Below are 15,077 nucleotides of genomic sequence, written 5' to 3'. Positions count from 1 at the left end.
TATTCTTGTATGGGGATGTTTCTCGGCTCGTGGCATGGGACCCATAGTAAGAATAGTGGGCAAAATGGATCGTTTCATGTACAAAGACATTTTGCAAACACATTTAGTGCCATATATGGATGAAGTCATGCCAGTAACAGCCATATTTCAGCATGACAACGATCCAAAACATGCTTCTCAATTTGTTAAGAGGTGGCTATCCGATGAAAAAATAAATGTAATGGTCTGGCCATCTCAATCGCCAGACCTAAACCCTATAGAGAATTTATGGCATTACATTGACACCAAAATCAGGCACATGCTCTAATACAAATATTCTCTTTGAAATAGTTGAAAAGGCTTGGAAAGAAGTGAACAATGACTATATTATGAAATTAATTGAGTCCATGCCAAGACGATGTGCAGATGTTATAAAGGAGAAGGTGTACTACACGAAATATTGAATTGATTTTAATTTAGTTGGGTTATATTTTTTTAGAATCAAAACTATTTTTTCTTGCTATATTTTTAAATAATAAATTTGCATAAAACAATTTGGTGTTTTATTTATTATGATACAAAAAATATGATAATATGAAAATATAAACAGGCTCTAACTATTCTTGTAAATAATATATAAACCTTACTTATAAAATAGATACTAAAAGATATATAACAGGAAAGTTCAATGTTGCTATCTTTTTGCACACACTAATATTATAAAAATGAATCTAAAATTAATCCCAGATTTTCTGCTTCTTAAGCAGTAGGTAGACCACTATTTTTAATTTGGATTGAAAGGTTTGCCTTGATTATACCTCTTATTTTTATTATTACCAGACAGCAAAATGTAGGATTCGAAGTTACGGCTTTGAGCATATTTATTCCGTTTATTTAACTATTTAGTCGAACTTTTATAGGGTTATAATTTAGTTTATTTTGTGAGTCATCTGCATACACCAGCAGTGTATGCTAGTGTACGAAAACCTGACTGGCAGCTAGGAATAATACCAAGTGATTCTATGTAGTTCTAGATTTGACAGTATATGTGTCTTTCTATAATCTTAGAGAGAACTAATAAAAACCTTTGACACTGGTTTTATAAAAAAATATAAGTTTTTCCACTCATTTGCAAATGAGCCTTATTTTATTATATAGAATTAATGATATTTGTTAAATGGTAGACAAAGCTTTACATCGACGACTGATAATCCATATTATCCCTTATATTATTAATATATTTAATAAGCAGCTCTTGATCTACAAGCAATTTCAAGGTATTTATTATTTATGATTTTATTAGAGTTTATAGAGAATTTACTTTTTTCTTATGAGACTGTGTTAGTTTTATTAGTAAATTTTTTCTAAATATTCATTTAAAAGCTTAGGATTTAATAAATTGTTTGGAATTAATTTATCTGTATCTCATGCAATGTTTACATTTCTAGCGGTTTGCCAAAAGTACTTACTCCTCTGTGTAACGAAAATTGATTGAAATAAGTAATTTTTTTCCTTAAAGTTGCATGTTCGGTATAATTTCTTAGGTTATATTTTAGGCTTTCTATAGTACAGCAAATTTGTATTATTTTTTGAAATAGCCTTATTTCTAAAGTTAATCAAGAATTTTATGTTCTTTGTGAATTTTTTAATTCTGTATAGGTGCAAATTTAGTCATAATAAAATAATATATTTACTTAGGGTATAACCGAATAGACTAGAATTTTTTCAACGCAACTTTTCGATAATTCTTTTTTTCCCATTAAAGTTATAGCGACATTGATGAGTTTTAGAATTTATTTATCACCAAATGTTAAATTAGGTAGGTACGGAACATTCGACCAATGCATTAGCCAATTTTACTTTTCCGAGGCAGTTATAAATGACTTGAAAAATAAATTAAACAATATTTTTACTTGAATATGTTGTTTGTTTTCAATTTCGTGCGTTGTGTATACTATGTTAATTGAAAATAGGTCGACCGGTGGTAAAGTAAATCCGTGCCCCAGTAACATACATTAGCTGGCGGAAATTGAAACATGTGCGTGTAGAATATACTATTGTTAGCATAATTATATTTATAATAAATATATATTTGTTAATTAGGCTGAAACGTCGATAACATTTGTACAGGGAATTTTAGCTGCACCATACCACTTTAATATTTGAAATGAATTTGTACACAAAATAATAAACAATAGAAATTATCTCCAATATAGTTATAATATAGAATCTTTAAAAAAACTGTCCGCCCTGTCCATCGTATAGCGGGATATGTTAGATATCTACATTAGTTTCACATAAGTTTTTGCTCACATTATCCAGGATCTTAAAAAACCGCTTTATTTACCACTCGGTACGTATTTTGCTAACGATGCTAACATCTTTAGGTGAAGATTAAAATCAAGACTATAATTAATGAGGTAACAAGCGAATTTACATATCCGTTCTGATGTGTTTAGATGTGGCGATTTTTTAAATATGTTTGCACCCACCACTTTAAGGATCACGCCTTTGCTGGTTGAAATTAATGGGTTGAAAAGAGGTGTGTGTCCACCAATTTGTGGTCAATAAGATAATAACAATAGGAATGGACTTGCAGCTTATCTTATGGATCTAGTTGATCTATGTTACTTCTAAAAGTTCTGTTTTCGTATTGTATTTAGTGAGTAAGAGGGGATATTTTATATTTCTATACTTCCAGGTACTCCCTTATAAAATTCCCTTGTAATTTTTACTTTCAAATACTAAAGAAAATAAAATGATACCGGCTGGCTCAGGACAGAAGAAACCCTATAACTTTGTTAGTTTTTGAAGAGATTAAATTTGGTACGTGGGTAGTTTACGTAAATGCTCATATTTTGATATATTCAGTTTATTCTATTATTTGCATTTGACCGCAAAATTACTTGAATTTATTTTTTAGTTTCTAATCTTAAATAAAATATCAGGTAGATTTTTATATATGTTGATAAAAAATTGTGTTCTAAAAACGTTTTTCTTATTTTTTGACACAACGTCATAACATCAACTTCTTTTTTATTTTTGAAATAGATTGCTATGAATAAGTTAAAAATGTTAAATTTGGATCAATGAAACAACGGAAAAATCCTTTTGGTTTTTTACGTGCTCTACACGAATTTCCAGAATAATCTGTACGTTGTCTCGGAAAAAAGGTGCTTACAAGTTTCAAATTGTTTTGTTTTAAAATTTTTTTTGAGTTACCTTTTCTATAGGAAAATAATTCTGCTGTGTTACACTATTTTACCAAAATAGTGTAACATCGAATCAAGAAAAAGCATAAAATCTTGAGGCACTACTAATCAACTATTAAGCGTTGATTTATGTGTTTTTTTCCAGTCGAGTCACCTATCAAGCCCCATAGAAGACTAAGGTTCTTCACTTATTTAATAACATCATTATCATGATAGACTGACCAAACATTAACAGCTTATCTTTGACACATTGCGCAGTAGGTCATCTCGTCAACATTATCTAAGCTATATACAATGGTATCATCAGCAAAGAATTATATTATCATTAGAAATGCAGACAATTTTTATTGGTTTCTAGAAGAGAGACCCAGAATATGAATCGAAAAACTCTAGAATTGTTCCGGGCTAATGACTTTTATATTGATAATATTCAATGCATTAAATAATTTTAAAAGATATAGAAAACAACCCTTCTCAATTGGCTGTCAAATTATTCACTGAAGTTTTGCAGAATTGTAAGTAAATAAATCAAAATTACATTTCAACGATTTGTGGAAAATTCAAAAAAATTTGGAGCAATTTGATATTAGGTAAAGGATATTTGGTGAATTAATTTCTGTATTGGGCTTCATTTTGTTGCATCAATTACCGTATTGATCGAAGTCATTATGTGTTTCAAAGTACGAAATAGTATTATTACATTCATAAAATTATGGTCTAATAATATCCATCTCATTAAAATTCAGAAATTAAAGAAGTATCTGCAGTAACGCTCACAGAGATATAGATAATTTGTCCTCTACTAACACACCGAACATAAACTAGAATAGAAGGATCACTCTAAGCGCCGCCCAAAATATTGCCTTTCTCACTCGCTTTCTGATGCTACTCTTTTTTGCTGCCCGGTGGCGACTGCGTTATACGGGGGCGTCTTCAATATTAGAACTATAATAGCGTTGTGCGGAAATTTTGTACATTAAAAATGCCGGCGATATGTTGCGTAGATGGCTGCAGGAGTAAAAGGGGATATACATTTTTTTTAAAATAAAAATGGATTAGTTTACAGAAAAAAATACACGCTTTTCTTCGGTATTTCTTAAATATCTCGGAAAATTGAGATCCTACAAAAAAATCTAATAAACAAAAGTTGGTTTAAAAACAAAAGATTGGCTTTTGCTTGATTTATCTAGGTGCTATAGGCGCTAAGATACAACTGTGTGAACATAACCCCTTTTTTTAGATAACAAAATATAATGACGTAAAATAATTAAAAAAAAAAACGTTTTTTAGACAAATATCAAGCACATTTTTTCAAGTATGTACTATCAAAAACTTTAAAAATAAACTTGATTGTAAGTCATTAGCATAAAAATTAAAAAAGTTAGGAATAAAATAGAAATAATTGCAGTTTTAAAAAAAATTATCATAAAAAATTATGTATTTATTTCAAAAATTAAAGCGTAGCCTTCTACAATGGACTATATATAGGTACCAATAATATGTTCAAAAAGTGTCAGCGATTTAGAGTACATATTTTTTTTAAAATCGTGATTTTAATCTAAAAAAATGCAAAATTTTTGGTAACATTCTGTTATTGGTGGTGGTTTTTAATAGTGAAAGCTATCCGATTTATTATTAGTTGCATTGCAATCATTTGAATGATATAAATTTTAGCCACTTATACCGTCTAACCATACTTAAAACTGCATTTTTTTCGTCATTAAGGGTGGTTTTTAAGGGTTTAAGTTTCAAAATATTGATGTGTACTATAATCCCCAATGTAAAACTATATTTATTTTGCATATTTATATGAATTCTAGGTTGTAAAACACCTATTTTCGTTTTATTTGAATTTTAGTGGTTTGTTCTTTCATCCTCTATTTAAAAAGCAAATAATTAGGCATTTAATAAGTTTTTTTTATTTAACTGCCTTTTTATATTTCACTGTTACCGAGTTCCATATGCTGAGTGTTGTTATCACATTATTATGTAAATTTTATTAAATATTTAAAAAATGGGTATATTAACGAAGTTATTATTAATTAAGTGTATGTAATATTAGGTAGGTAGTTTCTTGGTCAGTTAAGAAAAGAGCATGAAAGGAACGTAAAGCTAAGATTTAATTGTGTACATTCTAATAAACTTAATTTTAAAGCTATCTACCAAGTGTTTTTCTTACAGTTATTTGTTCAAAAGAGATACTTAATAATATTCTTTCAATTTCATTTTAACAATAATACAAAGTGCCTTTAATTTCAAAAAATTCCATATTATTACACGCCGCGATGTACGAAAATATTCCTTATTAAAAATGTTTCAAACACCCCCCGTATAGTAAAGGATTGCCGTCGAAACTAAATAATGATTTACGACCGCGTAAAAAAAGTCGGCACTGTTTAGAAGTCCCTACTTCAAACGGCCGCAAGAGAGTGAACCTACTGTCTTGTTCTTTATACTGTGACTAACATGACAAATTTCGTCAATGAGGATTTTATAAGTTAAAATATTATATAGAATGACTAGATTTTAGGTTAAAAAAAAAGCAATGAAATACAGTAAAATGTGAAGCGTTATAATGACGTACCTGGACAGAACATAATTTTACCTCCGTTCTTTGTGTAGTCAAACGCTTAGAAGACGATACACATTAGTTTTCTTAGCATAATTAGTGGTAATAATTAAATCATGCACCAAAATATAGCGACCTCTGTATACACCTGCAAATTCAAGGTTTGAGAGAAGTAGTAACAACAATAATAATAATTTTTTTTGTCCAACGAATGTGAAGCAGTTCCTTGAAATGTGCGCAACAGAATATCGAAATTTTAAGGCTCAACAAGAATTATTTTAATTGTTCATTTTTTAATGTTTCAAATTTGAAGCAAATATCTGAAGACTATATTCAAAAAAATTAAGGCATTTTTTATCCCGAAAAAAAATGACAAATGTCAATTAAATTTAAATTATTTAAGGTACGTAGGAACTAAGAATGAAGATTTCTTTCAAACAAAAACTTCTTCCTATATTCTGATATTCACAACACCTCAATTTATATTCAGTTTCAAGCATAGGTTGGATTACCTTATGCTTAAATGATTTTATATACAGGGTGTAAATAAATAAATGCGAAAAGATTCAGGGGCTGATTCTTGAGTAAATTTTAAGAAAAAAACTATATGAACGTATGTCCTAAAAGTCCTAACTTTTAAGATACCGGGTGGTAAAGATTGAAGAAAAATATATGTTTTTTTACAATACCTGTGAAACCCCTGTAAATATTTTAGTAATATTTGGCATCAAAAGGCATTTTCTGAGGCTCAGTAATTTTTTTTATTTGTATCAGTGACGTTCGTGCAAGGTTTAAAGTAAATATATAGATTACGAGAAACTGGAACTTTTCAACCAAGAAAGCATGATTGTGGTCGCCAACGCGATATTTGAACACCGGAATCGGAAGAAGCAGTACTTAATTTAATTGATTAACAACCTGACACCAGTACTAGAAAGTCTGCAGCTACATATCAATCATATGATGGTATGGACTATTTTAAAGGATCAATTATTATATCCATATCACCTACGAGTCCAGGCTCTATATTACCACGAGATGTTAGAAGTCATTGAGCAAAAGCCTCAGTTTTTAAGGCAGATTCTGTTTACCGACGAAGCTAATTTTTCCAGAGAGGCAATCATTAACTACCATAATAACCACATTTGGGCAGATGAAAATCCCCACGCCATAGTTGAAGCTCATCACCAACAACAATTTTCTCTAAATGTACGGGTTGGAAATAGATTTAAAGAAAATTGTTGCTGAATCATTGGAGACCACCTTATTGGCCCACATTTTCTACTACAGAGATTGAATGGGTAAAGATACACTAGTTTTTTCCAAGACATACTTTCAGGACTTCTAGGTGTTAGAAGAGTAATGTGGTTTATGCACAATGGGGCTCCTGCTCATTGTGGGTTATTAGAACGTCGTTATTTAGACAAAACATAACGTATCCAAATCGTTGGCTAGCCCGAGGCGGTCCTCAGTTTTGGCCACCTCGGTCACCAGATATGAATCTACTAGATTTTACCACATGGGTTTTTTTTTTAAACTTTGATGTACAGGATTCTGGTACTGGATATTGATGACTTGAGAAATCGGATCATTAATTATTCATGTGCCGTAATTCAAAATTCTCCTGGAATTTTTTATCGGATTCGTCGACAAATGCGGCGACGTATAGACTCTTGCATATTGGCAGAGGGTGGTCATTTTCAACATTTTTAATGATTATTTAATTTCTTTTTCTTTCATTTGGTTTAAAACAAAAATTAGAATCACATCTAAATATTAATAATAAATGTAATACATTTAGGTAGATGGATTTTATTTTTTTAATCGAATACGCAACCTCGGACAAAAGAAAGTCAACAGATCAAATTTGCTCAGAAATAAATGAGAAAGTGGTGTATACCATATTTTTCATCAAAAATATTTAGTTTAAACCTTACACGAACGTCACTGGTACAAATTAAAAAAATCAGTGAGCCTTAGAAAATTAGAGCCTTTTGATGCATAGAAAATGCATATCAAATTTTATTAAAATATCTACAGGGGTTTTACAGGTATAAAAAAAACATATATTTTTCTTCAATCTTTACCACCCGATATCTCAAAAGTTACGCCTTTTAGGACATACGTTCACATAAAGTTTTTTTCTTAAAATTTACCCAAGAATCAGCCCATGAATTTTTTCGCATCTATTTATTTACACCCTGTTTATTTTACGTGGGTTTTGTTGTAATTTACGTGTCTTCGTACTAATATTTTAGAGTATAATACACATCTCGTGAGAGTGCATTTAGATGCCTGAGATGAGAAAATGTAAAAAAGGTTTTTCTTTTTTGATATTTAAAAATTCTAATCGTATCATTACGGACTACCCGGTATTAACACAATTTTGTTTTACACAACTGCGTCAAGCATATAATTTGGAACAAAAATATTTCCAAATAGCGACATTTTAATTGATATCATTTTATCGACAAAAAAGTCAAGTCATTAAAACATTCTTATAAAATTGAAACCCGGAAATTTGCCACTTTCTCCACCTAATAAAAATTATTCTATTTAGAAGTTTATTCTCAGAAATATTATTCAGTTAAAACCCCCATTAACGAGCTCCAAATGAAAAATGTTTAATCATTCATCTCAGAAGGCATTGCTTTCACATTTATAAAATTAATAATTATTTAATCACAGAATCTGAACCTTCAGGGAGGACCTTGCTGGCTTAATTTCCTCGGTGAGAATTCCTTCGCGTGAGATCGAAGCGAACGACGACCTTTACATTCAGGAACTCGCGACCGTCCGTGATCCGCCTCTTAAAAACGAAAATCGAATATTTTTTAGCGGCTCAAGGATGCTGCTTGAAAATTTACATACCCATTTTGACACTAAATCTTAAGAGCGGAAGAATTTTATTATCTATTCGAGCAAAACGTAGGTATAGTGCTTATTAATTTATTAATATTAGTGGAAATACCCAATATCAAAATCATAAATATAAATTCTCCACGACAATATAGATTTTATTTATTGTGATCGCATAAAACATAATTAAAATTACTCTGAAATATGATTACCATAAATCGAGTAATAAATTTATTAAACAGCAGCCAGCCTATTAAATTTATACGTATCATTTATTGGAGCGGTACAGGAAAAACGATGCTTGTTTACGCCTTTATTATATTAATATTCCAGTATTACTTAGGTACATTTAAATTATAGCTTTGTGGTTAATTTTTTTGACCCCACAATAATATTTGTCATAAAACCAATGAAACTATTCTTAAGGATACTTTAAATAAATTTCAAAATTGCTTAGAAATATACACAAATGATGAATCAAAAACTACTGATGGTACAGGTTGTGCCTTTATTATTCCGAAAATTAATATTAAAAGAAAATAGAAGTGTGAGGATTATGTTTTTATTTTTACTGCAGAGGCATTAGCAATATTATAAGCCTTGGAATTTATTAGTGATGCTAATATAATTTCAAACTTTTTAATACTTTCTGATTTACAATCAGTGAAAAACGGACATAATTTTAAACAAATGAATTGGCAAATAAAGAGGCCAAGAAAGCTATTACTTGTAAGACAGATCGGATTCTTTCCAAAATACACTTTAGTGATATTGTTCCAATTAACCGAAAGAGGTCTTCAGAAACTTGGAAAAGAAAATATCTTGCATATTTAGCAAATACTTCAAATACATACACTTTAATAAAAGTATTTCCTAAGCAGTTATAGTATGGCTTCCAAATGTAACTTTCCTAGATATTTGACAACACCTTTCTTCAGATTTCTAGTGGGTCATGGTAATTTTAATAAATATTTACATAAATTAGGAATAAATGACTCGTATATATGTAATTGTGACAACCAGTCAATTGATGATTTGAACCATATTTTATTTGAATGTAAAAATAATATTGACGCAGTGATGTTTCTGCACAATAAATTGAAAGAGCTTGGCTTGCTTTTATGTGTCATATTTGCAAACGTAATTGCGGACGATAGAATTGAGTCTATTTTCCTAAAATTTTTGAAATTGTCCAAAAGGAAAATATAACTCGAACGTATATGCACTAGTTAATAATTTTGGTTACTTGGAGATCTCTTTGTTTTTTCCCTATTGTTTACCTATTTATCCAAGCCCCCCCTATGTTTTGTCTTTTAAAAAATGTCCTGCATTGGCTCCAGGACGAGAAGCGTGTGACCCTGTCTAAGATCCCTAGTATCAATCTTTCTTGCACTGTTCCTTTTTTTATATTTTTTTTTATTAAATACAATGTCATACTACCCAATAGTATAATTTTTTAAATACTATATTAGCAACCTGTTCTATTATGAATGAGTTCCTATATTGGAACACGTGGCTAAATGTGCCAAGCACAAGGCCAAAAAACGAAAAAAAAAATTATAGCTTAATGAGTCCGGTTGTAGAGATGTACTTATGATTTTTTTTTATGACTGGACTGAGGCGAGCGCTCGGGTGTAGTAAGTCACTGCTTTACTAGCAGAAATAAGGTCGGCTTTAAAAAAATATATTTCTCCAGCCGCATAGTACGTAATACAAAGTAATCTTCTTTAATAGCCTGCATACAATTTAGTCTCATGAAAACTTCTGCTACTGCATAAAAATTCTTAGGATTTTTTATTAAAAATAAAATGAGTTAGTTAAAAAATAGTAAGCCTATAATTAATCGGTCAAGGAAATAAATTAATAAATAAAAAATGTTGGCAGTATCTCCTCTTCTAAATCTGCTGGAAACAATTGGCTATCTAGCTTTTACCTTTTGCCCATTTACCACTTTTTCCTTGAAAATCCACTTTGAGGCTACAATCTCTTTGTTGTGTTAAAAAGGTACAATTTCCCAATTGTTGTTCTTTTCCAAAGATGATAACTCGTCCTTTATAGCATCCTACATCAAAATTGCTTTCTGATAATTCTCTGGAATGTCGTCATTGCCAAAAGTATCTGCTGATAAGCCTCCAACTAGAAAGAAAATTATTTGCTTGCATACATTTTTTACAACACACTGTAATACTGTTTATCTCTTAATTAAACAGAAAAAATAGGAATTGATTCCATTTGGCTGATGCACACTGTATACAGGGCGTCTCAACTGTATTTACACACGATTTTCCCCCCTGTATATGATATGAAAGAAAAGTTAAGATAAAAAGTGTTTGTTTGAAAATACTAATTTTGTTGACAGTATTGGTAAATGTACAGAGTGTCTCAAAAACAAAGTTTGTCAAGTGAATTTTTTTAAATGGACCATGTATATTTTACAAAATTTTTACTCTTCATTTAATTCTACATAAAGAAAAGTATAATACACTATATACGTCAAATATTGATAGTTTCTGAGATTATTGCTTCTTATGATGATTCCATCTAAAATATTTAAAACAATAATAATAATTTGTATTTTTTTTGGAAGAAACAACTGTAGCCAGATGTCTTTTACAGTTTAAGGAGAATTTATTTATCAACAAACCTCATTGAAAATTTTACATATACAATCAATTAAACCATTAGTAATCTTATACTCAAAACGGACTCTTATTAACTTTTCTGTAACATATTTATATATTGATGTTGATTACCAAATTTAAAATTGCAAAAGTGTATGAATTTCCTCTGAAGTCTTATGAATTTTTACAACATAGAATAGAGACCAAACCACAGATGCGTATCCTTATTGAGATCTTACCAAAGAGCAGTATAAAATTGATAAAGATGAAGTCGCGTTAACCTGATAATGAAAGATAGAGTCTTCATTGCACCCCAACAACTAATTTTGGTGTAATTTAAGTACATTTACCTACATTAAGAAAAAGAAGGATTATGCTACAGCAATGAAAGACATTACCCAAGCTCTGCTGCAAAACGGCTCCATCAGATTCAGAAGTGCACTGGATCATGGGTCTTTCTGAATTTCCTAACTTCAACTTTTATGAAATTGTGGAGATTTGTTTCTTTTTTTAAAACAACCTTCCATATTTTGACACTCCACCCTAGAGAAAAGCTCAATTAAGCAAACTTTAATTATTTTGCCTACAACCCAACAGCATGCTCCCCCAACTATTTCAAAGACAATTCACTAAAACCCATGGATTCCAACTTAACTAAAAGAAGTCATTGATTTACTCTCTCAAACGCATTGTAGAAATCCCTCTTTGACAAAGGGGTGTTGGTCATCAATAATAATTATCTTGCATGACCAACTATGTTGATTACAAACTAATGAAGCCAACAATTTTAGTATAGTTGACTTTTTTGCAACCCCTCTGTAATTGCTAATGTCTTCTCTTAAAAATTTGAGCAATTCAGGCTGTCCCTACTCCAGTTACACACGACTTTTTTCTCCCCTGTATATGATATGAAAAAATGGTTTAACACCACTAGATTTAACACCGCTAGATTTTTTCACTCAATAGCTAAAAAGTTTGAAGGATTTAAAAAACGAAATTACACGTGCTTGTAGAGCAATTTCGGAAGAAGTAATAAGAAGCGACTGTACCACTGAGCTGATAAAAAGGTACGAATAGGTTTTTCTTTAAATAAAAAAGTTCTTTAAGTTTTTTTAAATTATTTTAACTGTAGATTGAATAAGAATTAAATAATATCATAATAAGCAATTATCTCAAAAACCCTAAATATTTGATGTATAGTGTATTATACATTTTTAATGTATAATAGTAGGGTTTTTAAATTCCATTAAAAAAAACTTTTTCCATATCATAAAAAGGGGGGGAAAATCGTGTGTAAATAGAGTTGGGACACTCTATGTACACATAGATTCAAATTTTGCATCGACTGACCTTAATAATGGAACCAAAAATGGAAAGTTTACAACATTTTTGTCAGGCAACAAATATGCGACGAATACGAAAGATAAACATTGATAAATAAGCCCACAAAAAATTGCAGACGCTAAAGAATTTCTTCGTATAATAACAAGCTGATTCGAAACTATTGAATCTAATTGTGTATAAAAGTAAATCTAGATAGAGTATTTTTTCAATTTTTTGCATCTTAAAGCTTTAAAAATCACATATCTAGTGATAGATTATAGATTGATATTTTTTTCCCTACCTATGCTGAACCACTTGATTTATGTGAGTAACGTTACCACAGATAAACATAAGTTTCATTGAATGTATCATTTAAGAAGTGTATCATTGTGTCAAGTGTTTCAGAATTGTATCATTTTAACACTGTTAATATAAAGATTAATTATCCCTAATAGCAGCTATTATTTTTGGATTAAAAAAAAAACAAGAAAAAGGAAATACACAAAAGTTAAAACCTTGAAAGACCACTTGTTCTTAACCTAATTGGTCTAAAGCTCGGCATAATTCCGTGTATAAATTGGTATGGTACGTTCTATTAATGTAAAAAATTAGGTGCCAGTATCGCTACAAAATATCCAATGGTTAAAATTCTAAAGAAGCATATTATGTTAGTTATCTACATATTATATTTTTTTAATGGAGCGATATGTTCACAACTAATTTACTACTAAAAGCTATAACTTATGCAGTACAATTAATTTCACAAAAATATATTAACTGGGAATGCTAACTTGATGAAAATATTACCATTATAGCTTGACTATACGGTTTAAATTTATTTATCACACTCTCAGATTTAAATTTTATTCGTTTGATAATCTTAATCGCCGAATAAAATTTGTCTCTTATTTGTCATTAAAGTAAGGTTGCCGGGTTGAAATATTTATGAATCTTTTGTTCTTATCGATTTGTGATGCAAGATATGTCGTCGAATAAATGGGCGGAATCATTTTAACCAGCCTTGAATAATGCAATTTAGAACTATTTATGTTCGTAGGATAAATATCCGCGTTGCCCTCTTGGCATAATATTATATACGAAAATAAAAATAAATAAATGTTTTTTAAGATTCCATAATACTCTAGACATAAACCATAAAAAACAATGATACAAATAAGAACCAGCGATCTATATAGTATATTAATCCAAAAAAATCACGAGCCAGATATGTGGTATCCAATTAATTCTAATTACGCCTCTAATGGAGGCGATAAATGTTTAGCCAAGAAATAAATAAGATTGTTTTCTTACAGGGAACATAAGTGCGGTATTTATATACAAATGGAAGGGAGAAGAATTGGCTAAGTTATCAGAAAACGATTCAAATGTCTACGTTCAAATAACTATTGCTGGACATTCGCCGTCTAAGTCTGTTAGTATTAATAGGTAAGTTAGTTACTTTTATTTATTTATGTGATTCAAGATTTATTCTTTTTTTTTTGTTGAATATCATAATAATTTACGGCTGATGTTTCTTTATAAACCAAACTAATAAACTTACAAGTTAAACCTAAATATAATATATTAATTATAAAGGGTAATTAATGTTATGATTTCAACTATTTCAAATATAAAGGAACTGCTAGGACCTACATAATAAATTAAATTACTTCATACCTATTACATTTACATGTTAATTAAGTGCAATAATAATTGAAACATGCAATAATAAGTAGTTTAAAAAGGTGAAGGGCAAGAAAAAAGTATAAAGGAGTGGGGAAACAGGGGATAATGTTGTAACAATATTGTAAGAAAGAGGCTCACCCAGATTATCCAAAATTTGAATTTCAACGAACGATGGTCAAGATCAATTTTTAATTATATAACGTTCTGTTTAGAAAAGTCGAATTTTTATTACTCTCAGTACGTGAGGGTATATATCAGAAATATTGGTAAAAAAATTGATAAAATAAATGTGGTGCTACTATATTTTACTGAAAAAATGCAAAAATGTACAGGTGAAGTATAGAGAAAATTGTCATCGCTGTATATATATATATAATTGTGTAGCATTGATGTAGTATTGACAAGGTCCTAATTTCTTCGCCGTACCTAACTTATACAGCAATATCTGATGTTTGCCCTTCAATTAATACCCGAGTTAAAAAGTAATCAGCTTAATTAAAAGTAACAGCTTGGTTGCTGACGTGTGAACATCAGCATATTGTAAAATTGCAATCATGATATGTCAAAAGCTGTTTAGTAGTCAACCAGTATTATTCATCCAGGGCGAAAGAGCCGAATGTTTGAAATCACAATGCTTATGGTGTTATGTTGTGAGATAATGTAGATAATGTTGTAATAGGTAAACATTTTATAGTAGAGCACGGCAAACGAGTTAACATAACAGAGAACGATTGGTAAGACATGTATGAACGTTATTTTTGCAATATGCAGCCAATATAATAAACAACCACTTCCTTTAGTTGGCATGTAAAATGTAGCATTCTTGCA

At 30.0% G+C, this 15,077-nt stretch overlaps 1 protein-coding gene across 1 annotated transcript in view; it reads left to right on the top strand.

Moving 5' to 3' along the window:
* Positions 1–15,077, top strand: part of LOC126740977 (E3 ubiquitin-protein ligase goliath) — a 69,782-nt gene that overhangs the window by 28,147 nt on the left and 26,558 nt on the right. The window contains exon 5 of the mRNA XM_050447192.1: positions 13,877–14,009. Coding sequence (XP_050303149.1) covers positions 13,877–14,009 — 133 coding nt within the window. The remainder of the gene's footprint in view (positions 1–13,876; positions 14,010–15,077) is intronic.

The sequence above is a fragment of the Anthonomus grandis genome, chromosome 10 (genome assembly GCF_022605725.1).
Source record: "Anthonomus grandis grandis chromosome 10, icAntGran1.3, whole genome shotgun sequence".
NCBI classification, from domain to species: domain Eukaryota; kingdom Metazoa; phylum Arthropoda; class Insecta; order Coleoptera; family Curculionidae; genus Anthonomus; species Anthonomus grandis.
This window is presented reverse-complemented; position numbering and strand designations above follow the sequence as displayed.